The sequence below is a fragment of the Kogia breviceps genome, chromosome 12 (genome assembly GCF_026419965.1).
Source record: "Kogia breviceps isolate mKogBre1 chromosome 12, mKogBre1 haplotype 1, whole genome shotgun sequence".
Taxonomy (NCBI): Eukaryota; Metazoa; Chordata; class Mammalia; order Artiodactyla; family Physeteridae; genus Kogia; species Kogia breviceps.
In genome coordinates this window covers 56,191,920-56,218,405 of record NC_081321.1, presented here as the reverse complement: position 1 = coordinate 56,218,405, position 26,486 = coordinate 56,191,920, and the positions used below count along the sequence as shown (strand labels likewise).

General features: G+C 41.2%; 2 protein-coding genes across 5 annotated transcripts in view; both read right to left on the bottom strand.

Annotated features, from left to right (window-relative positions):
* Positions 1–2,192: 2,192 nt before the first annotated feature.
* On the bottom strand, positions 2,193–19,443 carry SLC35E3 (solute carrier family 35 member E3). 3 transcript variants are annotated; one of them, XM_059081151.2, is made up of 5 exons: positions 18,735–19,443; positions 17,800–17,910; positions 13,563–13,721; positions 9,599–9,681; positions 2,193–5,104 (listed from the first exon to the last, which is right to left on the bottom strand). In XM_059081151.2, exons 1-5 carry the CDS (start codon positions 19,134–19,136, stop codon positions 4,918–4,920), a joined length of 942 nt encoding a protein of 313 aa, XP_058937134.1. In that variant the 5' UTR covers positions 19,137–19,443; the 3' UTR covers positions 2,193–4,917. The 3 variants fall into 3 exon arrangements, 2 of the variants coding, with proteins under 2 accessions (XP_058937134.1, XP_066865814.1); XR_010835835.1 differs by lacking the exon at positions 2,193–5,104 and adding an exon at positions 5,646–7,923 and having other exon boundaries at positions 8,138–9,681; positions 18,735–19,394; XM_067009713.1 differs by lacking the exon at positions 17,800–17,910 and having other exon boundaries at positions 2,200–5,104; positions 18,735–19,394.
* Positions 19,444–21,510: 2,067 nt separating this feature from the next.
* NUP107 (nucleoporin 107) overlaps positions 21,511–26,486 on the bottom strand; it is a 41,338-nt gene continuing 36,362 nt past the window's right edge. The window contains exons 27-28 of one of the 2 annotated variants that reach the window (XM_059080903.2): positions 22,213–22,380; positions 21,511–21,841 (exon numbers count right to left, since the gene is read on the bottom strand). In XM_059080903.2, coding sequence (XP_058936886.1) covers positions 21,734–21,841; positions 22,213–22,380 — 276 coding nt within the window. In that variant the 3' untranslated portion in view covers positions 21,511–21,733. The remainder of the gene's footprint in view (positions 21,842–22,212; positions 22,381–26,486) is intronic. The other variant, XM_059080904.2, reaches the window with a different exon arrangement.

The window sequence follows — 26,486 nt, the reverse complement described above, 5'->3', positions numbered from 1 at the left end:
AACTCCCATAGGATCCAGCAATTCCATGCCTGGGTACATATCCAGAAAAAAATGAAAACTCTAATTTGAAAAGATCCACAAACCCCAATGTTCATAGCAGTACTATTTACAATAGCCAAGACATATGGAAGCAACCTAAGTGTCTATCGACAGACGAATGGATAAAGATGTGATGCGTGTGTACACACACACACACACATTCATATACAGGAAATGGAATATTACTCAGCCATAAAAAAGAATGAAATTCTGCCATTTGTAGTAATGTGGATGGACCTAGAGAATATTATGCTTAGTGAAGTAAGTCAGAAAAAAAATGAATGTATATAGCAAAACAGAAACAGACTCACGGATATAGAAAACAAGCTAGTGTTTACCAGTGGGGAGAGGGAAGTGGGGAGGAGCTCCTTAGGGGTATGGGATTAAAAGAAACAAACTACTATGTACATAATAGATAAGCAACAAGGGTATATTGTATAGCACAGGGAATTATAGCTATAACCTTGTAATAACTTTTAATGGAATATAATCTGTAAAAATACTGAATCACCAAGCTGTAAACCTGAAACTAATATTGTAAATCAACTATACCTCAATTAAAAAGAAAACACTCCTGACTCCTAGACCTGTATATTTGATTACTTGATTAATAATTTTAATTGGATTTCTCAAAGATGCCTCAAAATCGAGATGGCTATGTAGGAACTTGGGCTCCATCCTCCCCACCCCGTCTTCTTGCGTTTCCTACCTCAGAGAGTGGCGCCATCCTCTATCGAGCTGCCCAAATCAAACATGTGTGATTCTTGACTTCATCCCCTCCCATGCCCTCCATTTCCAATCCATCTCAAGTCTACTTGATCCCATCTACTAAATCCTCTTGATCTACTCACTTCGTCATCTCACCACCATCCCTTCAAGCTACCACGTCTCCTAGCATCTCTCTGGTTCTCTTCTAACTGTTTCAAAACGAAGGGATCGACCGTGATGACGTTCAGAACACTCCCTTCTTGCTCTTACTGGATGCCTAACAATGCCTACAAGGTATTCTATGGTCCGAGGCTGGCCTTCCTTTCCAGTCTTGTGTCATACCACATCTCCCCTTCCCTAAAAGTAGCCGCTATGCTCCATCCTTTTTGCAGTTCTTTAAACTCATCATAAACTCTTCCAACCAATGGGCCTTTGTATGTGCTATTCCCTTTTATCAAAATGCAATCCCCGTCTCTTTGCTTAGCTAACTTCTATAGGCCCATCAGATTTCAGTTCAGTTGTCCTTTCCTCGTGGACACCTTTGCTGACAGCCAATCCTGGGCCAGATTCTTTTGTTACATGCTCCAGAGAACCATGTTCCTTTTACTATTTGAGTTTGTAATAATAAACTCACATTTTAATTTAATTAATGTCTATCTTTTCTGCTAGAACAATGTTTCTTAAGATCACAGGGAACACAGGAGTGTCTTTGCACAGTGCCTAGCACAGTATTTGGCACAAAATATATGTTCAATAAAACCTGTTGAATGAATGAAATGATCATTGTATTCCTGTTGTTAGCAAGTATAATCCAGTTCAAGTTTGGAAACAGAAATGCAAAACAGAATTCATCTCATAAATCTGGTCTTCATTCGTTTAATCAGACTTTCTCCTTTGGCCATTCTGCATATTCATTCACCCAACAACTATTCACTGATGGGGTCAATGTGGAGTGCTCGATTAGTGCTGTTGCTTTTAAGTAGATTTTTTTTTTTTTTTTAGAAAAGATGACCACTGATTTGAAACTAGCAAGATTTAAAAAGTATTTTTTAAAATGCAACAGGAAAAAGCTTGCTTCATTTCATAGAAAAAGATTTCTCCTTTATGTTATTTTAAAAGGGAGATGAGGGCTTCCCTGGTGGCGCAGTGGTTGAGAATCCGCCTGCCGATGCAGGAGACACGGGTTCGTGCCCCGGTCCGGGAAGATCCCACATGCCGCGGAGCGGCTGGGCCCGTGAGCCATGGCCGCTAGGCCTGCGCGTCCGGAGCCTGTGCTCCGTAACGGGAGAGGCCACAACAGTGAGAGGCCCGCATACCGCAAAAAGAAAAAAAAGGGAGATGAGGATTTTGTTTCATTAGATGCGGCATATTTGGGAGCTGGATAGGCCACTGTTACCCCTGCATAAACACAGATGCCATCCTTCTGCCGGTCCTAACATGCGACTTGAAAGTAAAAACATCAGGTTCTCTTTATTTATAACAGGTAACAGCTGAAGTCCAGTCATCGAATATACAATAAAAAACAAGTGCAGTTACATCCGTAACAAACGACAGCCAGCATGTTTTCTTCCACAGCACTGCATTTCTGGTGTGTCTCTATGGTTGGTCCTTATGGTCTGGTATATTTTTCCCCCAGGAATTTCCTTTTCAATGGGAAGATGGTCTTCAGGGCAAAAAATGTTTATCAGACTCTAGTTCCAGAGTACATATTTTATTCACTTATAAATACGTAACCCCCCCCCCCATGCTATCTTGTTCCAACCTTCCTTGCATTCCTATTGACATCAGTCATTTATTATAACTCTCCCCCAACATTTATTATAAATCCCCTCCCCAAGTTGTATTTACAATTTGTACACGGCACAAATCAACTCAGCTGTTAGTGCATAGAAGTCGCATAATCCTCTGAAATACTGAAATACTTTTCTCCAGCTTTGGGTAAATAATTATATGTTAATTTAAACATACACAGGGAACATTTCTTAGACAAACATAACTCCTGAGGTTCATCTGGCAAGACAATCTGCTTTGTATTTCTTAGCACAATAAAATGTATCTTTGGAAATGGAGAAGAACCAAAAGTATTTAAAACAGAAACAGAAAACCACACATAAAAACCACACAACAGATTGACTGATACATTGAAATTCTGTCAAAATAAGATTTTCAGTGAGGCTTTTCACTTCAAACAGGCCAGGAAAAAAATAATCCTATAAGGCATATTTTATACATGTGGCTCTTTGTCCTCCTAAGTGTTGTGTTCTCAGTTGAAGTTTCTAAACAATGTTTAGAAAATGATTTATTGTAAGGGATTACCTGTTTCAGTCAATTTATTGTGAGAGGTTATCAACAACTGCTTTGAATTCTCAAATGTCAAAAGTTGGAAGGCAGAAATAGATTTTGCTATTAAATATGTGGCACAATTATTTCCTTAAGTATCATGTATTTCCCCTATAACATTTTTGAAAATTATCCCTTTAAAAAACTCATGGAACTTGTTAAATATTGACTGTTTCTCTACTTCTCTTCCAAATCTTTCCTCGTATCTTCATCAAGCTTCTGCTTAGTATTTGATAACACTTGCCTTGACTTGCTGCTCAAGAATTTTCCTCAGCCCCCTTAGAAAGGCTGACATAGTTCACTCCAGATCCTTCAGTGCCAAAGAAAGCTCCACGGATGCCTCACACGTGGCGGGTAGGGAATGACAGCAGGAAGATAGTCTTAAGAAATTACCAACATGGGGGCTTCCCTGGTGGCGCAGTTGTTGAGAGTCCACCTGCCGAAGCAGGGGACACGGGTTCGTGCCCCAGTCTGGGAAGATCCCACATGCCGCGGAGCGGCTGGGCCCGTGAGCCATGGCCGCTGAGCCTGCGCGTCCGGAGCCTGTGCTCCGCTCCGCAGCAGGAGAGGCCACAGCAGTGAGAGGCTCGCGTACCGCAAAAAAAAGAAATTACCAACATGAAATGCTCAAAGAAGCGAGAAGAACAGTCACCAGGATAAGAAGAAACCTGCTCAATTCCTCCCGTAGTTTTTTCTTTGAGCCATTTAAACATGGAGCTAGTTTTTTAACTTCATGTAGTTTCTAGAGTTCACTGAGAGCTCACAACAAGAGAATACCTACAGAAACTAGTTTTTTTGATAACATCTAACTTGTTACATCAATTCTCTACTAGAGAAATGGTACTTTTAGAACCGGATTTTGGCTTATGGTCCCCTTTACTACAGTTTGCTTTCTAGAAATGTTATTTCATATCTATACATGAAAAAAGCAGGAAGTTATACTAAAACAATTAAAATATCAATAGAAATGCTAGCTTTAAATTCTAACTCGCATACTTTGGCCTAAATTTTAACAGAGCTCACATTGGGGACCACCTAAGAGCAAGTAGAGGAGTCCTACGTGTCCTTCCTTAAAAACCACTACACGGGGCTTCCCTGGTGGCGCAGTGGTTGAGAATCCGCCTGCCGATGCAGGGGACATGGGTTCGTGCCCCGGTCTGGGAAGATCCCACATGCCGCGGAGCGGCTGGGCCCGTGAGCCATGGCCGCTGAGCCTGTGCGTCCGGAGCCTGCGCTCCGCAATGGGAGAGGCCACAACAGTGAGAGGCCCGTGTACCAAAAAAAAAAACCAAAAAAAAACCCAAACAAACAAACAAAAAAAAACCACTACACGTTTGTAGTACAGTGATCTGAATTCCTTTGTCACCATTACAGAACTTTAATTTCATGTACTTCATTTGACATAACCAAACATTCTGTGTACTTCATAGAATCATCTTTGAAAAGAAGCATCAGCCATGTTTTAGAGAATTACGTTTTTTAAAAAAGGTACTCTAAAAGAGAAGGTGATATTTATTTTATTTTATTTTTATTTAAAAATTTTTTAAATTTTTGGCTGTGCCACACAGCTTGTGTGATCTTAGTTCCCTGACCAGAGATCGAACCTGCACCCTTGGCAGTGAAAGCGTGGAGTCCCAACCACTGGACCACCAGGTAAGTCCCAAGAAAGTCATATTTATGAATAAAATTTCCTTTGCTTAACTTCTTTCAAACCATCATTTAATGTATTTTGCAATATAATTTTTGTTTCATCTTTGAAAGTAACTTGCACACTTAATACTTTTTTTTTAATCTTCTTCAGGCGACTTCCTTTTCTCTACGAAAACCTAATTAAGGACGTTGCACCAATTTACTCTTACTTCCTTCCTGTTCACTGAGTTTAAAATGGGTATAGGCAAGAATGCCAAATAGTGTACATAACATGCCAAGACCCTGATTAATGGACAATGGATCCTTAAATAAAACATATCCTCCAAATAAAGTAATGCAGAACTTGAAGTGTCCAAACATGTTATAGCTGAGGATTTTGGATAAGGATAAAAAAGAACAAGCAAGATGTTATATTCACACACAAACACACACACACACACACACACACACACACACACACACGAAGCAAAAGCTTCCTGTGCCTGGAGAGAAGTGCACGAAACGCAGACTAGACAGCGGCCCCACCCCTGCCCCCATCGCCCCGCCTCCCACCCCGTCTAAAGAACAGGGAACTTCAGTGAAGTGCTGGCTTGATCCTAGCTTCTTCAGGTAGGTTTTAGCAATTAATCAGTGACAGGAGACTGCCTCAACTCTCCCTGTTGACCTCTCCAAAGAAGAGAAAAGGGGCTGCAGTACAAGGGTGGGGAAGGGATTCAGAACAAGGTACAGAGAAGGTCTTCTGTGGAGCAATTTGTGATGCTGTTTCATGGCGCCACTTCTAAACTTCCCTTGGCAGAGAAGGTGAGACGTGAAAGGTGCCAGATGGCTGACGCAAGGTCAACACAGCCAGTGTGCTTAAGTTTAAGGGGGAATCGGGGACAGGGGATGGAACACCACTGAGCACCGATACATGGCAGGCACACACAACACCATTTTATTTAAGCATCACATTTCCCTTCACTGTGGTATCACTCCTCCCATCTACAACTGTAGAGGCTTGAGGATTTTAAGTGACTTAGATCACAGAGTTAGTAAGTGGCAGAGCCAGAGGCCAAACATAGATGGGTCTATTTAACTCCAAAGTCCATGTCTGAGATGAGTAGACTGCCAGTAACTTGCTGCTGGATCAGGGTGTTTCCAAATCACTGTTCATTTAAAAGACAAACTAAAGACACACAAATGGTTCCTTTATAAATTATTCTCTTCCCGTATTTTAAATAGTTTTTTATATATGGATTAGTACTTTATTATTTTTTAGATGTCTGATATGTACCCATCTACTCTTCCTAAAAACAATACTAGAAAGAGCTACCACTCTGCCTCAGCATCGCGGTGAGGATTAACTAAGCTAATATACACGAGGCTTCGAGCACCCAGTAAGCACCCTATGGGTCAGCTATCAACAGCAGTACTTATGCATAATAAACATCTGCAGGGTGCTGGACACATTCTCTCAAGCACTCACCCAACTCTGTAGGTACCACAGCCCCCGTTTAAGTGATGAGAGTGAGACCGAGACCTCCCACAACTCACACAGGCCCACAGGCAGCGGCGGGGCCGGGTTGGCACACCTGGACCTGTCTGACCTCAAAGCCCAGGCTCCCTCCTCTGTTCTGAGCCCAACTATGCAGCTTGGAAGTTGCTTTCGGGCAGGAGAGCACAGGCTGAGTCACCAGGGTACCTGTGCTGGCCTGACCCAATAGGGGTAATTTTCCTTCGGGATGGAGGACCTTCCCAAGGATGTTAATTATAACCGTAATAAACCAGGCTTCGTTTTCAATTATGAGCTATCTTCAAGTGAACCGGCTCCCACACTTCAGCATTTCCTTACTCCTCAGCCCAGCTTCACGAGAGGAAAGGCAAATTTAAAGAAATTCTTCAATGAATCCTTTTGTAAATTAGAAAAATAAAACAAAACAAAACAAAACAGGAGCAATCTATACCCGACATCTCCAATTCCTCTCTCTAATTCTCTGCTCTGCTCCGGTCAGCTTCCACATAGACACGCTGAAGTTCCCGTCAAAATCGTCAGTGCCCTCCACCTCACCACACCCCTTCCTCCGTCCCTTTCCAGCTTTCCTCGAGCTTGACCTGTCAGCGGCCTTGGACATAGCTGACTCCCCTTCCTCCTCACTTGGTTTCTACACCCTGTCCTCCTTCCTTCCACCTTGATTACTCCTTCTCTGCCCCTTCTGCCTGGCTCCTATCAGCTCTCCAAACTCTAAACACCAAGGTGACCCAGGAATCGGTCTTTGAGCGCCTCTTTTTCTTCCACTTGTTTGCTTGGTAATCTCAGCCAGGCTCACTGCTTCAAACCACATCTACACACTACTGACTCTCTCTGGAATACCTCCAGCCGAGACCTCGACCTTGAACTCAGACTCGTTTTACCCAAAACTGAGCACTTGGTCTTCCTCCCCCACCCCAAACCTCCTGGGGGCTGTCCTATTTCGGTCCATGGCAACTCCACCGTGCCAGGTGCTCAGGCCCAAACCGGGGGGCAACCTTCTTTCCTCTCATTCTCCACATCCAGTCTGCCAATAAAACCTGCTGGCTCTACTTGAGAATATATCCAGAACCCAATCACTTCTCACTATATCCACTGCGACTGTCCTGGTACCAAACCACCATGGCTTCCTGATGGTTTCCCTTCTTCTCTTGCTGCTTTCAGTACAGTGGTTCCCAACCAGGGGTGATTTTGTCACCTGGGCAAGGTCTGGACACATTTTTGGTTTTCATAATTGGGGAAAGGGATGCTACTGGCATCTAGTGGGTAGAGGCCAGAGATGCTGCTAAACATGCTCCAAGGACAGGACAGGCCTGTCCAGTGGACCCAAAAGGCCAACAGCACTGAAGTTGAAAAGCCCCCCTGGTCTGTTCTCAACACAGTAGCCCAGAAGGATCCTATTAGAACAGACATAAAATCATGGCATTTCTCTGCTCAAAACTCCAATGCCATCCCCTCTCACTTGGTGTAGGAGTCCTCGTGTGAAAGTTCTGCTCAGTCAGGCCCCCTGTTACTCTTCAGGGACAAAGAACCCACCCTTTGTTCTTCCTGCTCCAGCCACACAGGCTTCTTGTTCCTTCCAGCCTCTCGTCTGCTGTCCCTTCTGCCTGGAATGCTACCCATCCTGTTCTGCACAGAGCAACCGCACTTCCTTCAGGTCTTTACTCAAAAGTACCCGTCTAGGGCTTCCCTGGTGGCGCAGTGGTTGAGAATCTGCCTGCCAAGGCAGAGGACATGGGTTCGTGCCCCGGTCCGGGAAGATCCCACGTGCCGCGGAGCGGCTGGGCCCGTGAGCCGTGGCCGCTGAGCCTGCGTGTCCGGAGCCTGTGCTCCGCAACGGGAGAGGCCCGCGTACCACAAAAAAACCCACAAAAAAACCAAAAATAAAAGTACCCGTCTTGCTGAGGCCTTCCACGACTACCCTCTGTAAAACTGCAACCCTGTCCCCAACATTTCACAGCCCCTTTCCTGCTTAACCTTTTTCTCCTTATCACTTAACACAATCTAGCCCTGTATATGCCCATTCCTTATTTTTCTTGTTTATAGCCTGTCTTCCTCCCCAGAATTTAAGCCTGTGAGAGCAAAGATTTTTGTCTCTTTGGTTCACTACTACATCTCCAGTGCATGACAGACAGTAGATATTCAGTATGTGAATATTTATTAAGTCAAAGAACAGTTTATAGTGGGCATTCAATAAGTATTTGTTGAATGAATGAATGGATGTTCTTAATCAGGGCACATACTTGTGCCTTGATCTGGCAGCATGGTGCATAAATCCTGGGGCTACACTACTTGGGCTCAAATCTGGACACCACACTTCTCAGCTGGGTAACTCCAAGTGAGTTACTCAACCTCTCTGTGCCTCTATTTCCTCTTCTGTAGAATAAAATGATAGAATTTCTCTCTTCGAGCTGCTGTAAAAACTAAATGCTTAATACACACAAGATGTTTGGAACAGTGCCTGACACAAAATAAACATTTATTAAGTGTTGTTTATTTTTTAATTTAAAAAATATATTTATTTATTTGGTTGCACCTTAGTTGTGGCACGTGGGCTCCTTAGTTGTGGCATGCAAACTCTTAGTTGCGGCATGTGGGACCTAGTTCCTGGACCAAGGATCGAACCCGGGCCCCCTGCACCGGGAGCACAGAGTCATAACCACTGCGCCACCAGGGAAGTCCCAGGTATTGTTTTTTTAAAAAAATTATTATTATTATCACTGTTATTTACTGATAGTTGGCAAATATGCTGCTTTTTTACTTTGTTGACATCTCGGTGTTCACTCATTAAAAGCAAAATGTTAAAAATGGGCAGTTGAGTTTGATTCAGACATTCAAGTCATGACTCCACTTCTTGATTTGAAGTAATATTGAGAAAAGCAGGCACACCCATAGCCAGATAAATACAAAAACAAGCTCAAAAGTCAGAATAACCGGTCTGAAATTATTTTCTGTTATTTGGATTAACCACACCTTTACCTTACTATTATCAAACTATCGATAACTGAAAAGTGATGGAAAACGTAAGTATCCACCCCATTATTCACTCAACAAATATTTATTTAACCCCACTGTGCACAAGGAATGCTGCTCTATGTTAATTCTGATAGGGAAAAGGTCACCTATTCCTTAAGAAAATTCAAAAGCATTTATCACACAGAAAGCTAACCCATTTCCCCAGTTCACACAGTTCTTTAAATTTCCACAGACTCTAGTAAGAGACTAAAAATAACTCACTCTACTCAATTTAGGGCATGCAATAGAAAGTGTGAGACTCAAATAAGGAAATCAACGTGACAGAGTTTTGGAGAATATAAAAGACTACGCATTTGCAAGTTGTTAGGAAAAGGATACGTGACTGGTGAAGTGTTCCCAATGATCCAATAAATCGATAAGTTCACCATGAAAGCTATTACTCCAGAGAGCAGGACCATCAGCTACAAATAAACCAGAAGAATCATTAATGCAAAGCAGCTGCAATCATTGCAATCATCAAGTGAAAACACACTTCATCAGGCACTTGTATCAACCATTAAAAACAAGATTTTTAAAAAGAGAGAATCAAGTCGGGAGATAGCAAGAACTGAGGGTTAAAGAGCAGAATGCGTAGTATTCACAAATGTAATTTTGTCTACAAAATGCAATGGAAAATTCTCCAACAATATCCTGCCTCTGAATGTAAATCTCCATATTCATTTCTCTTATCTATCCAAAGAAAAATTATTTTGTAATAATTTCTTATTATAAAAGTAATATATATTCATTACAGAAAAACCAGACAATAAAGATGAGCAAGAAGAATATAAAGAATTCTTTTTTTCCTTCTAGTTTTATTGAGATATAATTGACATACAACATTGTGTAAGTTTAAGGTGTACAACATCATGATTTAATATACACATATTATGAAATGATTACCACAGCAAGTTTAGAGAACATCCATCATCTTATGTGCATACAAAATTAAATAATAGAAAAATAAATAGAAAAAAAGTTTTTTCCTTGTTAAGAGAACTCATAAGGAATTCTTTAAATCCCAACCACTCACCACTATTAATACGTTGGTATATAGCCTTCCAGATCTTTTTTCCATTGAATTGTTCATATTTATTCTTATTTAACTTCAATCAGTAGGCATTCATCAGTTATCTAAAAAACTAGGCCAGGCCTTGTAAGGAACACAGTGGGTTCCTGCCCTCAAAGATCTTAGAAACCGCTTGAGGACATGATAAAAATCTTGATAATCATAGCTTATACTTATATAGTACTTATTATGCACCAAGAATTGTTCTAAATATTTTACATATATTAACTCATTTAATCATTGCAAACAGCTATGAGGGAGTAAAATATCTTCCCTTTTTACAGACAAGAAAACAGAGCACAGAGAGGTAAAGCAACTTGCCTAAGACACACAGCCAGTAAATAAGGGCCAAGGTACTGGAGTCCCTGCTCCTAACCTGCTCTGCTATGCTACCTCTTAACCACATGAAAGAGAGAGTGCAATACAAGATGAACAGCTCAGGCAAGAAAAGAAAATGAGTCCTGAGCTCTACCTCGTTAGTAGGCAAACAGACAATAGGTTCTGTAGGACTCTCTAGACAGGAGATGTCCTTCTGGGCTGAGATAGCAAGAAAAGTCTTTGGATTTCAAATGCATGTTTTGACTAGAGAAAGAAATAGCGGGGGCAGGAAATAGTATGGGTCAAAGCATGGAGGCATGAAAGCCCAGGTGTGTGCATGGGATGGTGAGTAAACCGACTTGGCTGAGATGGGGGACGAAAGCGGCTGTACCACCATAGACACACACAACATTCTGTCCAAACATATCCCACAATTTCATTTTAAAAGTTATAAAACCATTTTCTATTTCTGAAATAAGAGAATCTAGAGAAAATATTAGTTACAATTTGAATTAGTAAGAAGTTTAAATTCCAAAGAAAATGTCATATATTTGAAGATTCTTTCTGTCCCATGTGGGTTTTCTCAGTTTTTAAATCAGTGCAGTCAGAAGAAGACCAGGGGAACTGGATTTGCAGCCTATTTAGGTAGAAATAGTAACACCCTATTTGTTTTACAACAGTGAGTTCCATTAAATCTTCAACTAAGAGAAACTTGCTTCTTAAAGATTTTAAAAACTGTTTCTAGAAATGTATCCTTGTTAATTTTATTGAGTTCATAGAATGTCACACGCCTATTTCTTGATGACCTGGCATATCATTAAAAACACAATTACAGGGCTTCCCTGGTGGCGCAGTGGTTGAGAGTCCACCTGCCGATGCGGACACAAGGGTTCGTGCCCCGGTCCGGGAGGATCCCACATGCCACGGAGCGGCTGGGCCCGTGAGCCATGGCCGCTGAGCCTGCGCGTCCAGAGCCTGTGCTCCGCAGCAGGAGAGGCCACAACAGTGAGAGGCCCGCGTAACTCAAAAAAAAAACAAAAAACAAAAAACAAAAAACCCACAATTACATGCTCTACTTTGAGGCAATGATGCCCTCTAGGGACAAGAAGGAATGCAGGTGACTTTCCCTTATTCAATAGCCTCAGACTGGTGTGCTCTTGTTTCTTTGACCTTTTTTATGGTCTTTCTGCTGAGGTCCTCGTTTTCAAATCTTTCAGAGGGCCAGTCACATAAAGCCTCTCCCCTCCTAGTCTAAGGTGCTCAAGCTACAGTGGCTGATAGGCAAGATGACCAAGATGGGTAACTTCTGTAAAAGTAAGAGCAGATATTACCTGAGAGATGGTCCAGTGATTTCTACCTTGGGAAAAAAGGGCAAATGCTAAAGTATATGAATTCGAAACAACTATCAATCTTCTCACAGGCAGCCTCGCAGGGTGGTTAAGAATGTGGACTTGGGATCTGGAATGCATGGATTCAAAGTCTGGCTCTGCTGTGGACCTTGAGTCAGTTACTTAATGCTCTGTCTCTCAGTTTCCTCATCAGTAAACACCTAATAAAGTTGTTATGAGGATCAAATAAGTTAATATTTGCAAAGAGCTTAGAATAGTACCTGGAGCAGAGTAAGGGCGATGCAAGTGTGATAAATCAACATCACCAGCAAAAAAGACGTTTCCATCGACTGTGTCAAAAGTATGGGACACAGAAGTTCCTTTCCTAAATAGGGGGGTTATACTTTCTAACTTTATTTAATAAATGTCCCCAAAGTACAGGTCCCTTTGATCTGGCAATTCCACTCTAGGACTCTATCCCATAGAATAAAAAGTACCAGTTCATGAGGACACATGTACAAGGACGTTTACTGTAATACTGTTCATAGTGGTTAAGAACTGGAACTATTATACAGGTACTGAAAGAATGATTTGAAGGGATTTTCATGGGACACTGTTAACTGAGAAAAGCAAGATACAGAAAATCATGTGTAATATGATCCCACTTCTGTAAAAAAACCAATGTGTAATTTATGTGTACATATGTGCATGTGTGCCTGTGCATGTTGTATGTGTCTACATGTGGGTATGCACAGCACGGAGAAAAACGTGGAAGAACAAACACTAGAATGTTAACATGACTTATTTCAAGGGGCAGGGGTGAGGTAATGGGATATTGATGTGTGTATGGGTAGGAGGGTTGAGGAAAAGGAATCCATGATAAAAGCTGCATATATAGGGAATTCCCTGGCAGTTCGGTGGTTAGGACTCCACACTTCCACTGCAGGGGGCACGGGTTCGATCCCTGGTAGGGGAACTAACCTCCCACAGGCCATGCAGCGCAGCCAAAAAAAACCTCCCAAAAACCCAGTGTATATAATACGGTTACATACATATGAAATTAAACATACACACACTTGCATGTGTCTGTGTATATGAAAGAGATCCATGAAATGATCATCACCAAAACGGTAAAGGTGTTTATCTTAGTGTGGCAGGATTCGGGGGGACCTTCACTTTATAATTTTATGTATGTTCAAAAATGCATACAATGAGCATGTACTACTTATACTATTACAAGAAAATCAACAGTTATATTTTCATTATTTAAAAAAAAAAAAATGCCCAAAGTATTGGTGGGCAATAGCCTGGCGGGCTCAGCACAGTAACCAGACATCAGAAGACCTGAATTCTAGTCCTGGTTTTGCCACTGACTGGCAATTTAACCCTAAGCGAGTCCCTCAATCTTTCTGTGCCTCAGTCTCTTCACCTAAATGAATAATCCTTACCTTGCCTCCCTTAAAGGGTGATTATAAAGATTAAATGTGAGAATGGATCTGAGCTAGTGCTCTGAAAGCTAAAAATTGCGTTAATAATGGAGAAATTATTATTATCTTGTTTCTTAGACACCAAAACAATTAGAACTTACCAAAGCAGAGACTGACCAGGGACCAAACATTCCTCCTTCTGCGAACACTGGCTCAAAGAAGGGCACGGCGACCAGCAACATGGCAGATGACATCGGGGCCTGGTAGTACAGCAACTGCATCGAGTTTACTTGCAATTCATGCTGTTTGGCTCCTACCCACTGAAAATTAGGAGAGAGAATGAGTTAGGCAGAAAAAAATAGCATCACTCCACAAACAAAAGATGCAACTCTAGCCACAAATGTGGGAATGTGAGGCAGGGACGGGGGTGGGGGGAAGAGGAAATGCCTAATGAGTCTACAAGATTTCAAAGATCAATAATATACATGTATATCCTTTAAGCTCCCTGGATAAAAGGAGCTTTATAAATTCAATGTCTGATAATCTATTTTCTTCTCAATTATAAGGCAGAAAAAAAAAATCCTCTCTTCCCTCCTGATCTGAGTAGATGGGGAAAGTCAATGCATACCGGGGCCCACAGGCATCAGCGATCTTGGGAAAATTAGGCAGGCTAATATTTATTTATAAGCAGGATAAGCAGGAATACAGATGCAGTGTCCGACTTCATTTCTTTCTAAAAATGGCCCCCAAAACGAAGACTGGGGGGCAGGGCGGACTCTAATTACAGATTGACAGAAACCTCAGTTATCCCAGGTGGCTGCCAACATGTGTGGCTAGAAAGGTATGTTGAGGTCTTTTCCTTCACTTCAGAAAACCCAATCGATGGTAGAAAGAACTTTCCTCTTTATGGCTGACGTTTCTGTGGGTAATCCCACACCAGTACTCCTCAATAAACTAGATAACCACAAACTTTAAAAGACTATCCTTCGGTAGAACCAACACCCCAAAGCCTCAAATCCCAATATAACTGAAAAGGAGGCTTTAAAGAAAGCTTGATAGGACTGTCTGAATAAGATCTGGCAGGAACAGCCAGGCTTTTGAATAACTGCTCCTACATAATCCTTTTTCCTGTAGGTCCGAGTATCCTGTTACATAAACTCTAAGTCTATAGAAATTCACCAAGACAAAAATAGAAGAGCAAGGAATTTGAAGCATACTCCTGTCAGCCTTAGTAAGAGTCTGCTGTGAACGTGAAGGACAAAGAATTGATTCTTTTGCTTGGGACACCGCAGTAAGCAAAAATGAATGCAGAGGGTATGTGCACAGCCCCGTGTTGCTCCAGCAGCCTCTCTGGGCAGCTGTGTATCTCTGACACAGGACAGACAGCCTGGAATGGTGGTGACTCTCAGGCCTCCACCTGCCCTCACTGCCGTGCAGCCTGGCTTCTGCCCACCAACCCTCTCATGAAACTGCTCCCCAAAAGGGCACCTTCACCTCTAGTGACCACATCAAAGGACTGCCCTCGGTCCCCTTCTGGCAGGAGCCCTCTGCAGAACCTGCAGATTTCTCTTGGAAGAACTTGACTATTGGTTTGCACTGCTTCCTCACTCACCTGTTCCGTCACTTACTATCTGTAAGGGAGATGTCTGGCTTTCCTCTTTTATCTCCCTGACTGATCTTTTACTATCTGCTGACATCTACAGCTCTGACCTCCTTCCTTGAGCATCCTTTAAGTCCCACCTTCAACGTGGCCATCTTCAGTTAGATCACCTGAGGGAGCTTGTTTAAGATTAAGCTGATTACTTCCTTCTCCAAATTAGCTCCTCCTGTGTTGGTCCAATAATTATTGATATAATCTCCAAGGATCAGACTCCTTATTTTCCTCATTCTCACAGTCAGGTCCCACTAATTATTTCTCCAAAAGGTCTCTGAAGTCTGTTCTTTCCTCTCCACGTCCAGTACCACTGTCCTTGTTCAGGTCCTTCCTGTCTTCCCCTTAAACCATGTAGCACTTCCTGACTGCTCTGCCTGTCACCCTGTTGTCCCTCTTATTCATCCTTCACTGCCACCAGAGTGACGTTTCTAAAACACAGGGAGTGATCAAGTCACTGCCCATGTGAACTCCTCTCCTGGTACCTGCAGGATAAAGGGCACACTTCCTCAGCATAACACTCAAAACTCTGCCATCTGGTCTCACCCACCCCTTAGCCTTGTCTTTCCACCACGCAACTACAGTCCAGTCCCACCAAACAAATCAAGTTCTCCAAAAATGCTCTGTACTTTCACACATCATTGCAAAGAAAGACCTCTGCTCTATTTCTTTGCGAAGCGAATCCCTGTGCATTCTTCAATTTAAATTGTTAACCTTCCCATAAAGTCTTACCTCACTACCGCCCTCGTGCAGAACTACCCCTTCTCTCTGGTGTTCCTCAGAACTTTCCTCATACTCTGAGCTATACTACTTGTTATCAGCTGTCTCCGTGTGTTTCTGCAATGTTGGATGATAGCTGCCCTTTACCTTTGTATCAAGGTTGAGCATAACGCAGAAGAAATGTCTGCTGAATGAATGAAGGAGTCAACCATCTTTCTACAACTAAAACTAACAGCTGGTCACTCATCTCTTAATTCCTTTTAATGCCCTAGCAGTGTAAGAAGAAATAACTTAGAACTTATACCAGGTAACAATGCGAAAATACAACTTTCCTTAAAATGAATTGTGGGAAGGAATACACCTATTCTGTACCAGTACTTTTACCATTTACTGATAATCAAAAACTCTGACCATGACTTAGTCTACAATCATTCCTTGGTCAATCTCATTTCAAATATCTACCAGAGAGATACAGAATCCTTTGATTCCACCCTATAGCAATTTTGAAACCTGTGTGAACAAAAACAGTCATATTGGCATGGACAGTGAGTACTCTGAACTGATGTGTAAGGAATACAAAAAATTCTAACGTTCAACAAATAAAATTTCTTGCTACATCTAATAAATAATTAATCCATACTGGGTCAAAAATAAAGTCCATTTAATAAAAAAGAGAAATAGGGGGCTTCCCTGGTGGTAGCAGTGGTTGAGAGTCCGCCTGCCGATGCAGGGGAAACGGGTTCGTGACCCAGTCCGGTAAGATCCCACATGCCGCAGAGCGGCTGGGCCTGTGAGCCATGGCCGCTGAGCCTGCGCGTCCGGAGCCTGTGCTCCGCAACGGGAGAGGCCACAGCAGTGAGAGGCCCGCGTACCGCAGAAAAAAAAAAAGAGAAATAGGAATGTTCACTTACTGTATCTAATTTTAAAATTTAAATTTAAACTCACTGAAGTATGCTCAAATGCAATTTTCTTAAAGCACAAACCTGAGCTTCCTCTGATTTCTCTCTGCAGTAAAAGACAGAATATCTTGAGGCCGAGTGATAAGATTGAGCGGGTGCTCCACCCTCCCATGTCACTGCTCTCTTTCATTTAAACTGCTTCTCTGCCACTAAGAAATGTATTCAACCCCAGAATTTTCACATAACAATGTTTCTGAAATGAACAGTACTAGAAAATTTAAGATGCTAAGGCTGTATTATTAAGCTCCTAACATTCATAACAAGAATGCCTTAGTTTATAACCAGTGGATGTTTGTGAAAAAAGTAAAATTGGTCACATATTTTGGCTCTGATTCCCCATATGCAGGCACTGGAAACCAAAATTTCCAGCCCACGGTTTTCAGTACAGAGAAAACACTGTTTCACTGTATCCTTTGCCATTCACTATTCTTTTCTCCACTATGTAAGAAACAAACAAAAATACTTGTTGAGATTTTATGGTAATGAAGTAAGTGAATCCATGAACAAATGTCAAATAAATGGCTGTTACAGGCAAGTCACTGCTCTAGTGCAAGAAGTGAAACACCCATTGCTATAAAATATTGACTGAGAAAAATGATTAGAATATACAAGCTGTAACAGCAGCGTATCTTCTGAGGCAAAGATTTATAAATCTCAAATTTTCCTTTCCTGTTCAAATTTTTGCACCTGTTCTCACTCCTTCACAGTAATGTCATAATTAAAGAGTAAATGGTAAATACAACCAATGGACTCAATCCTCAAGTAAAAAGTCTTACTATTCATTTTTTATAGATTTCCCAGAAAATAATATACCATCACCCCAAACTCAGACTGTTAAGCATGGGATATACACTTACAAACAGGTAGGGAGGTACTTGGTGAGCATCATACACCCAAGTTTCTCTGTCTCCTTTCTTCTCTTCACCTTGAGTCAGACAATTTATGCAATTATGCTTTCTTCCCAACAGTCTATTGTCTCTATACTGTATTGTCTAAACCTTGGGGCACAGCTTCAAAATTTATGAAATCTGCTAAAAAGGGCACATAAAGAAAAAAAAAATTACCAACCACTTGATAAAGGGATGTAACTAAAACACCAAGAGCAGCAAACACCGTTCCAAGGAAATTAAACTTCACATCGTAATAAGAATTTAGGATTACACCTACAGTTATAGGAATCTGTAAAGAAAAAGAGGTAAACGTTGTTCAGATTAAATTTATGAGACATAAAATTAGTATTCCTTTCACAGTGTCTTGAAAGGTTAATAATAAAAACATCATTAGGAAACAATGAACCTCTATAAATATTTTTTCCATTTAAAAAAAACGGACTGGTAATCCTATTTCTTCAAAATGAAATATGATAATTCTATATTTACGCTCACATTTACTTCTATTTAAAATTCTGGGTAAAATGAGTCGATGCATTGCACTTTGCAAGAAAATACAACATGCGTGCACAGAGTAGTAAATGGACCCCAAAACCAGTGTCTAAACAATATATAAACATAAACATATAACAAAAGCATTAAGATTTTAAATGCTGTAAGTTATGAGGTGCTGAAATTAGTCTATCTTATTTAAAGACGCTGAAGCCTTTGCAGTATGTCGCCGCAAACATATCCTGAGACTTAACATTTTACGTTTATCATAAATGTTTTTCAGTTTGAGCTTTGCCACTTAATCCCATACAGATTTGCATCACCCAACACAGCTTTCTTTTCTTACCGATCATAGCATTTAAAGATTTCCATCAAACAGTAGTTATTAAAACTCGAGACAAGCACACTCTACTGGGCTAAAAGCCCAATAGAGCGCCAAAATGGCTTTTTTTCACCTTCCCCAAATAAGCCTGAAGTTCACTTGCTCACAAAGGACTCGTGTGGATTTCCAGATCACGGGAAAGAGCGTGGCGCAAGGTTAACCATTCAAATTTCCCGGGGAGAAAGACTGTCCAGGAGGTGGTTGTTAGAGGTGCGCCTCGCCCAGCTGAAGCTACTCACCAGCGTGAGCTGTATTTTGGTGGAGAAGGTTTTCTTATAGCAGAAGGTCTGGATGACTATGATTACCGGCGTTGTCATGGCCTTGGCCAGCTGATAGGTGCCTATGGTGTTGTTCTGCAGAGATAAGTTGGTGAAGACCACGAAGCCACAGAAGCTGAGGGCCAGGAGGAGGATCTTGGAAGGCGGCAGACTTTTGGGGGCAAACATGTCCAGTTTCTGGCAGACGTACAAGCCCAGCCAAGTTACCACGAAGTGCACCAGGGTCAGGCTCATGTTGGGGAAGCCGTAGTGGACATAGATCCATTTGTTAAGAAACACGATGCATATGGACACCAGTAGGTTGAGCAGGAGCCCGGCGGCGATGCGCCCGCTGCCTCGTACTCTGTCCGCCAGCGCTGCCATGACCCCCACGGAGCCGGGGCCCTTCACCCTCGGAAAGGGGCGCCCGGCCTATCTCCACCTGCCCTTTGCCTCCTCCGCCGCCGCCGCGTCCTCGCAGCCCCCGGCTTTAAGGTCCGGCCGGGGAGAGGCATGCAACCTCTGGGTCCCAGGAAAGCAGCAGCCTCAGCGGATCACACATGCTCTGCCACCGCCCATTCAGCCGGCGACTACGCGGCAGCACGTCCCGCGCGTTCCGCCCCCTTCCGCCCGCGGCCACGTGACTCGGGGAGCCCGCGCTTCCGTCCTTGAACAGTTCCGGAAGCGGCCTCTACCTGCGCAGGCGCGTTGAGCTCTGGGTGCGGAGAGCTGCGTCCTTGGTCCACTACCTCCTAGGTTAACTAAACCTGGCTGCTCCAATCTGGGACCCTTCTTGTTTGGTATTTTTTGTGTCGGTTGAGTCGACTTGCTAGGTATTGTTGGTGCTGAGCAAATTTAGCCCTCGCCAGACAGGGGAAAGCATTACTTCTTGAAACCATATTTTTAGACATTTTATTTAAAAAATCCAAACATACAGAAGAGTAGACAGTATGATGAACCCTCATATACTCATCACGGTTAGTAAACTATTCAGATTTTTTTTTGAATCAATGTTTGGTTTTTCATCGTCCTAGAAAAGTGTCCGTTTTACTTAGATGTTCTAATATACTTGGTCAGAGTTGTATATGGTATTATACCATATTTTCAATTTATTTCATCTGTTGTTACATCACTTTACTTATTCTAAACATTATGCATTTGAGTGAAACTTCTGGGTTAAAGGGCAGATGGTTGTTTATAACAGAATATTTGAAAAGGCCTATAAAATAGACAGTTATCCATAAGAATAGAAATAGTCAAAGCTTTCCCCAAAGATTGTACCATTTTACATTCCCCAGCAATGTGTCCCAGTCACAGTTGCTCCACATCCTCCCAAACATGTGGTCGTTAGTCTTTGATTTTAGCCATTCTGATGGATGTGTAGTGGTATCTCATGGTTTTAATTTGCATTCACCATTGACTTGAGCACTTTTCACAGGCACATGGTTAGGTATGTCTTCCTTTAAGAATCATCTGTTGTACTATTTTGTCCACTCTTTAAATTTTTGGGGGCCTTTTTATTATTGAGTTGTAAGAGTTCTTTATATATGCTGGACACGAGTTTTTTTGGTCAGTTATCCTTCTGCAAATATTTTCTGCCAGTCTGTGGCTTACTTATTTTCTTAATGTCTTTGAAGAGCAGAGTTTTATATTTTGATAGTCTAAGTAATCAATTTTTTTCCTTTATGGTAATTGCTTTCTGTCTCTTGTATAGGAAATCTTTACCTACCCTTGGGTCCCAAAGATATTCTCTATTTTTCTTAAAGGTTTTACGGTTTTAGCATTTATATTCAGGTTTATAATCCATTTACATCATGTTTTCTCTTAGAGTCACATTCTCTTTTGGTCATCTCCCATTTGTAAGACCTACACTCTAGTCAATTCAACATAAATGATGATTCATAAACATGCATTTACCATTTGTAGGCCTTGCTCTTACTGACTTCCTAATCTGTAGTGCCCCACCCTTCTTGTGCTTTTATCTCTGTCTTTGCAAATTCAGTGCATTACCCAGACCCCAGCTCAAATGCTACTTCCTCAGAAACCTTTTAGCTAGAAATAGTTTCTTCCTGCTTGGATTACTTGTATTTTTAAATGGCATTTAAAAATATATTTATTGTATTTCCCCTACTGGAAGGGCTAGATGAGATCTTACTCACTGTGTATTCCCCAATTTATTCACTGCTTGCTGTGTGCCAGATACTATTCTAAGTCTTTACATGCTCCAACTTATTTTAGAGCAGGTTTGCTGAATGAGAGTTAATAAATAAACTAGAAATGTCTTCAAAATAAAGAAAACAATAGCATAATATTACTTTAGAAAACATTCTTGCTATGTTCATCTAATTAACTGTAATATTTAAAAAACACCAAATTTTATGATGAGGACTTATATACCTGGCTTAAAAATGTATCTACTGGGGCTTCCCTGGTGGCGCAGTGGTTGAGAATCCGCCTGCCGATGCAGGGGACACGGGTTCGTGCCCCAGCCCGGGAAGATCCCACATGCCGCGGAGCGGCTGGGCCCGTGAGCCATGGCCGCTGAGCCTGCGCGTCGGAGCCTGTGCTCCGCAATGGGAGAGGCCACAACAGTGAGGCCCGCATACCACAAAAAAAAAAAAAAAATGTATCTACTTTCCATCCTCTTAAAGATTTCAGAGTACTTATGATCACAGAGAAAAAGCAGGATAACAGGAAATGTAATTTCTTATTACATAATAGAGGGATGTTCCTGGGATTCATATGAACAGAAAATTTTAGTTTTTATATAGTTTTATTAATAAACACAGGGAATTATATAATACATTAAATTTTCAAAGTGTCACCATAATATTCTTAAAAGTACAAAACTCAATGCCTAAGTTTCATAAACATTTTCCCCATAAGGCAAAAGAAAAAACCCAGTAATTACAAATATATATGTTTTACACAAAAACTTCCATTTATCATGGAAATTATTGAGATTACAAACAGCAGACGAATTATGACTGAATTTCATATCCTAATGGATCAAGTCCCTGGTCTAGGAGCATTAGAGAGGATTCTCTTAACTTCTGTAGCAATTTCCTTAGTTCTTCCTTAGAGAACACCTGATTTTTAAAAAAGAGAAAAATGTTAAGAATGACAACAAAAAAGAGTGTGAATTTAACAGTCATCTAATCAACCTGATTAGCTTAATGCAAGAAGAAATTGCTCTTTAAGATTTATGTAGCCAGAGGCCAGTATATTACGATAGCACCCAGGACTTCAAAGCTACTTCTCTGGACCAGTCTATATACTTCTAACTGCTTAGAAATGTATACATATTTTGGAAAAAAAAGCACAAACATTAAAACTGGATCCCTACTTTAAGAAAATCTAAGAACATCTAAAGAATATAAACACATCTCACAAACTTAAATATTATTACAGAGGTTATCAAATCACTAAAATTTAAAAGTGCAAATGCTCTAGAACTTACCAGATACAGCTTGTGGCGCTCAGAGGATACCATATCCGCTAACTGCAAGCATTCCTGATACTGACCAGTACTATGCAATATGGTGTGAAGCAGAAAACACAACATTGGCAGACAAAGCTTTCTCAGTAAAACCATTTGATATGTTCTTTCATGGTCTTCCTCAGCATCCTACAGACAGACATCAAGTAGTCATTCTAACAACTTTAAGCTAAATACCCTTACAAAAAAGTCAATGAATCAAACCAAAAAGCAACAGGTAAAAGCTAAAGTGTTTCTGTAAAGCTTATCATGCTAATTAAAAATAAAACAAGGCAGGGTTTCTATCATGGTATCTTCAGAGGAGTCACAAGTCTGATAATGAAAACAATGCTTCTGAATTTGTACTTACTATGTCTTAAATAAAAACATGCATAAAAGGAAAAACAGTTAGAGACTAGAGCAAAAATCAGAACAGAAAATAATAACCAGTCCCCTGGATATATACAGAAGGAATTACAGACAGATACCAGGAGGACTGAGAGGGCTTTTCATACCAACAGCAGTGATTCCTGCTTGGAAGAGGATCAGGATGAGGGGAGAGGTGCACAGGAAGGACAACTGCATTGCATATATTTTGTTTCTTTAAACAGAGAATGAATTTATCATGTCTTTGTATAATTTATTAAAAATAGAAAAATTAAAAGAATCTGAAGATTTGCATGGGACAGAACTAACAGATACATGAGGAAAACACTGTAGACAAAACAGTGAGCATTTCTTCATAAGTATACAGGGATCTTTCTAAAAAATTTTGTGGGTACTAAGAGTGCAGAAAAAAGAACAGACCTTTTATGCCCACTACATTGTCTTATAAAAAACTGAAAACTAAAATAATTAAAATAATAAAAAGGTACCCAACCACAATAAAATTTCTGAAATAATCTTAAAAATTAGAAGGAAATCCATAGGACTCACAGTGTAAAACAAAACAGAAAACAGGACAAGCAAAAATACCAACTGGTCCTTTGAAAAGCCTAATAAGACACCTAATTAATTAAAACTTTTTTCCTTATGACAATTATATTAATCACTAAAAATCTCTTCATGTGAGAGACTATAATATTAAATTGCTAAAACATTTTCAAAGGTAGATGTAAGTGGAGGTGTGAAGCAGCAAAATGTAATCCGGAAATTATACCAAGGAATAATTGTACTAAATCTGACATAGGTCAGGTTTCCACACATATGAAATTAGTGTCAATCTTTTTGTCCTGTTTTGAGATACAGATACACAGAAGCAAATATTAAAACACATGCTTTGTATTTTCTTAGCTTTAAAAGCTTCATTTGAAGCTTCATTTGAAGCTTCCTCTTCATTTATTTTCTCAAATAGGAACTTACTACCTTCAGAGGTGGATTTAAAACACCTCAAGGTCTTACTCATAATTCATATTAGTGAATCCTACTAGAGGCCTAGTAAGAATAAGAAGACTGCTTCTTTCTGGGTCACTCCATTTGTGCTCCAGTGTACTCTTTCCCCCTATGCTAAAGAAGCAAAGCACCCCTGGCCCCCAGACTCCTTTCCACCTGCTTATTGATAACCTCGTTTCATAGGATGGATTCTGGCACCTGCCTCTCCGAAATCCTGTTGCTGCCAAATATCACGGTGTGATCTCTTCTGCTGACTGTAGGCGATTTCCATACCAGTGGGTTGGCTGCTATCGACCATCAGCCAACCAGAATCATGCCTGATGGGCCCAGCAATTTGCCACAAGGAAAAGGGAATAAATTGCTCTGCTACAACCTATGATATTTTTCTCATCTGAATAAAAAATCCTGTAAATTTGAAAATTTGAAAAATCCTGTAAATATATAAAACAAAAAGATTCTTTCCATCAGGGACATGTAGTGCTTTATATGTGAGAAAAGCTCATTAACTGATATGTGTTGGTGTGTTTATGTACATATATGTGCATACATGTATGTATATGTCCTATTTAGGATAGGGAGTTTGGGGGTGGGGCAGGGTCTCTAAAGAGAGGTGACTCTGGAGCAGACTGCCGAAGGAAGTAAGGAAGCCATCCATGCAGATATCTGGGGGAAAGAGCACTCTAGGCAGAAGAGAGGCAAAGAGGCCAGAAGGCTAGAATGAAGTGAGGGGAGAGCAGTAGGATACAAGACTGGGGAGGCAGTCAAGGCCCAGCAGATGTGTGATCTTGTAGGTCAAGAAAAGAACTCTGGGTTTTATTCAAAGTGTAACAAGAAGCCATCGGAAGGGTCTGAGTAGGAGAGTCATACCTCTTTGATTTTCAAAGGATTACTAGCTGATCTATAGGAGAAAGGGACTGCGTACGGAAGAGTGGAAGCAAGGGAAAGACAGTTGAGGCTTCAACTAGAATGTGGTTGAGGCAGAGGTGGAGAAAAGTAGGTAAAGATGAGCTGCCTCCTCCATTCCCCCTGCCATCCCTGTGTGCCACCAGCCTCCAACACGAAAGGGCCTGTTCTACAGTTATGTAAAACTTGAGGTACAGATGTAAGAGTCAGCATATAAGGCCAGGGCTTTGTTGAACAGCTGTGCCTTGCACATAGTGCTAGCCAGGTGAGTGAGTGGGGGCTGAAATCTAATCCATGCTCCAGTCTACAGGTCATGTGCACTTGGCATGGAATCTATCTGTGTAAGAGAATGGATACCATTTCCTGATTTTTATACAAGTGATATAAGTGCTATCAGGAGCCCTGAATAATTTCCTGCTTTGCTGAGTATGTAAGAGTATTAAGCTAAACTCAACTCAAAATATCATTATTTATCATTTGATTGTTCAAGAAATCTCTTGTTTGGATTAGATTTGAAGAAGTGATTGAGACTGAATATTGATTTTTAAATGTTTGGTAAAGCAAAATGGTATCATTCATAGCCTTCCACTCCTACTCTATTTTTAAAACACTCCAGAGTGTCTGTTTTGTGATTTTCACTATCTTTTTAAAAATTTATTTATTTGGTTGCTTCGGGTCTTAGTTGCAGCAGGCGGGCTCCTTAGTTGTGGCATGTGAACTCTTTGTTGTGGCATGCATGTGGGATCTAGTTCCCTGACCAGGGATCAAACCCGGGCCTCCTGCATTGGGAGCTTGCAGTCTCAACCACTGCACCACCAGGGAAGTCCCTAATCTAAGATTAATTAATTAGAATAACAAAGATTTATATGTAAATAAGGCATCAAGTCTTTTCAAACCTTAAATACCATTTAATTAGCATTTTGCAACACTAAAATTTTACCTTCGTGAGCAGCAGCATGAAATAGAAGAGAAAACCCCAGGACACTGCTAAAGGTTCAAAACGATTTATGAAGTCAGCAGAGTTACTGTATCAGGAATAGTAGCAAATAGGGGCTCAAATCTAGTCTCCTGTCCCTAATGTTTTTGCTTCTGGTCAAAAAAGGGAAGGCAGAGGAACTAGAAAAATGTAGTAGCAAAACCCAAAACAAAACAAACAATAAAAAAGGAGTAATGGGCTTCCCTGGTGGCGCAGTGGTTGAGAATCCGCCTGCCGATGCAGGGGACACGGGTTCGTGCCCCGGTCCGGGAAGATCCCATATGCCGTGGAGCGGCTGGGCCCGTGAGCCATGGCCGCTGAGCCTGAGCGTCCAGAGCCTGTGCTTCGCAACGGGAGAGGCCACAACAGTGAGAGGACCGCATATCACAAAAGAAAAAAAAAAAAAAGGAGTGATGATTGCGTCTCAGCCTTTTGGCTAAGATCAAGTGTGAAAAAGGAGTGACTATACTAAGATTCAGGGAATGCAGAAGGAAAGATACCAAACATAACTCCTGTGATTTTTCTGTTCAGAATAATATACCTAATATCCAAGAATCCAGCATTTACAATCCTTGGACAGATCATCAGGTCTGCAGAGGTAAAACTGAGTTACTCCCTTTTCTGTCATGCCCCATGAGCAAGCCTCCATGCCTTTCCCTCACACCATTATTACCTGCAGCATCCTTCCTTTCTACCACCTCAGCTCATCCAAATTTACCCAATTCATTCAAGGTTCAGTCAAATGCTACACCTTTCAAGCATTCTGTCCAGATCTCTTCCAGGTAGAAGGAACCTTTTCTTTTCCTAAACTCACAAAATGCTTCATCTGTGCTTTTCTTATGGCATTTAGTACTTCTGTAACTGGTTTCTCAACCCAGGCCACACATTAAAGCTCTCCAGGTAATTAAAAAAAAAAAAAAAAAGCCAGCCAGCCCTATCTCAGACCAATTAACCCAGAATCTCTGGAAGTGGAACCCAGTATTTT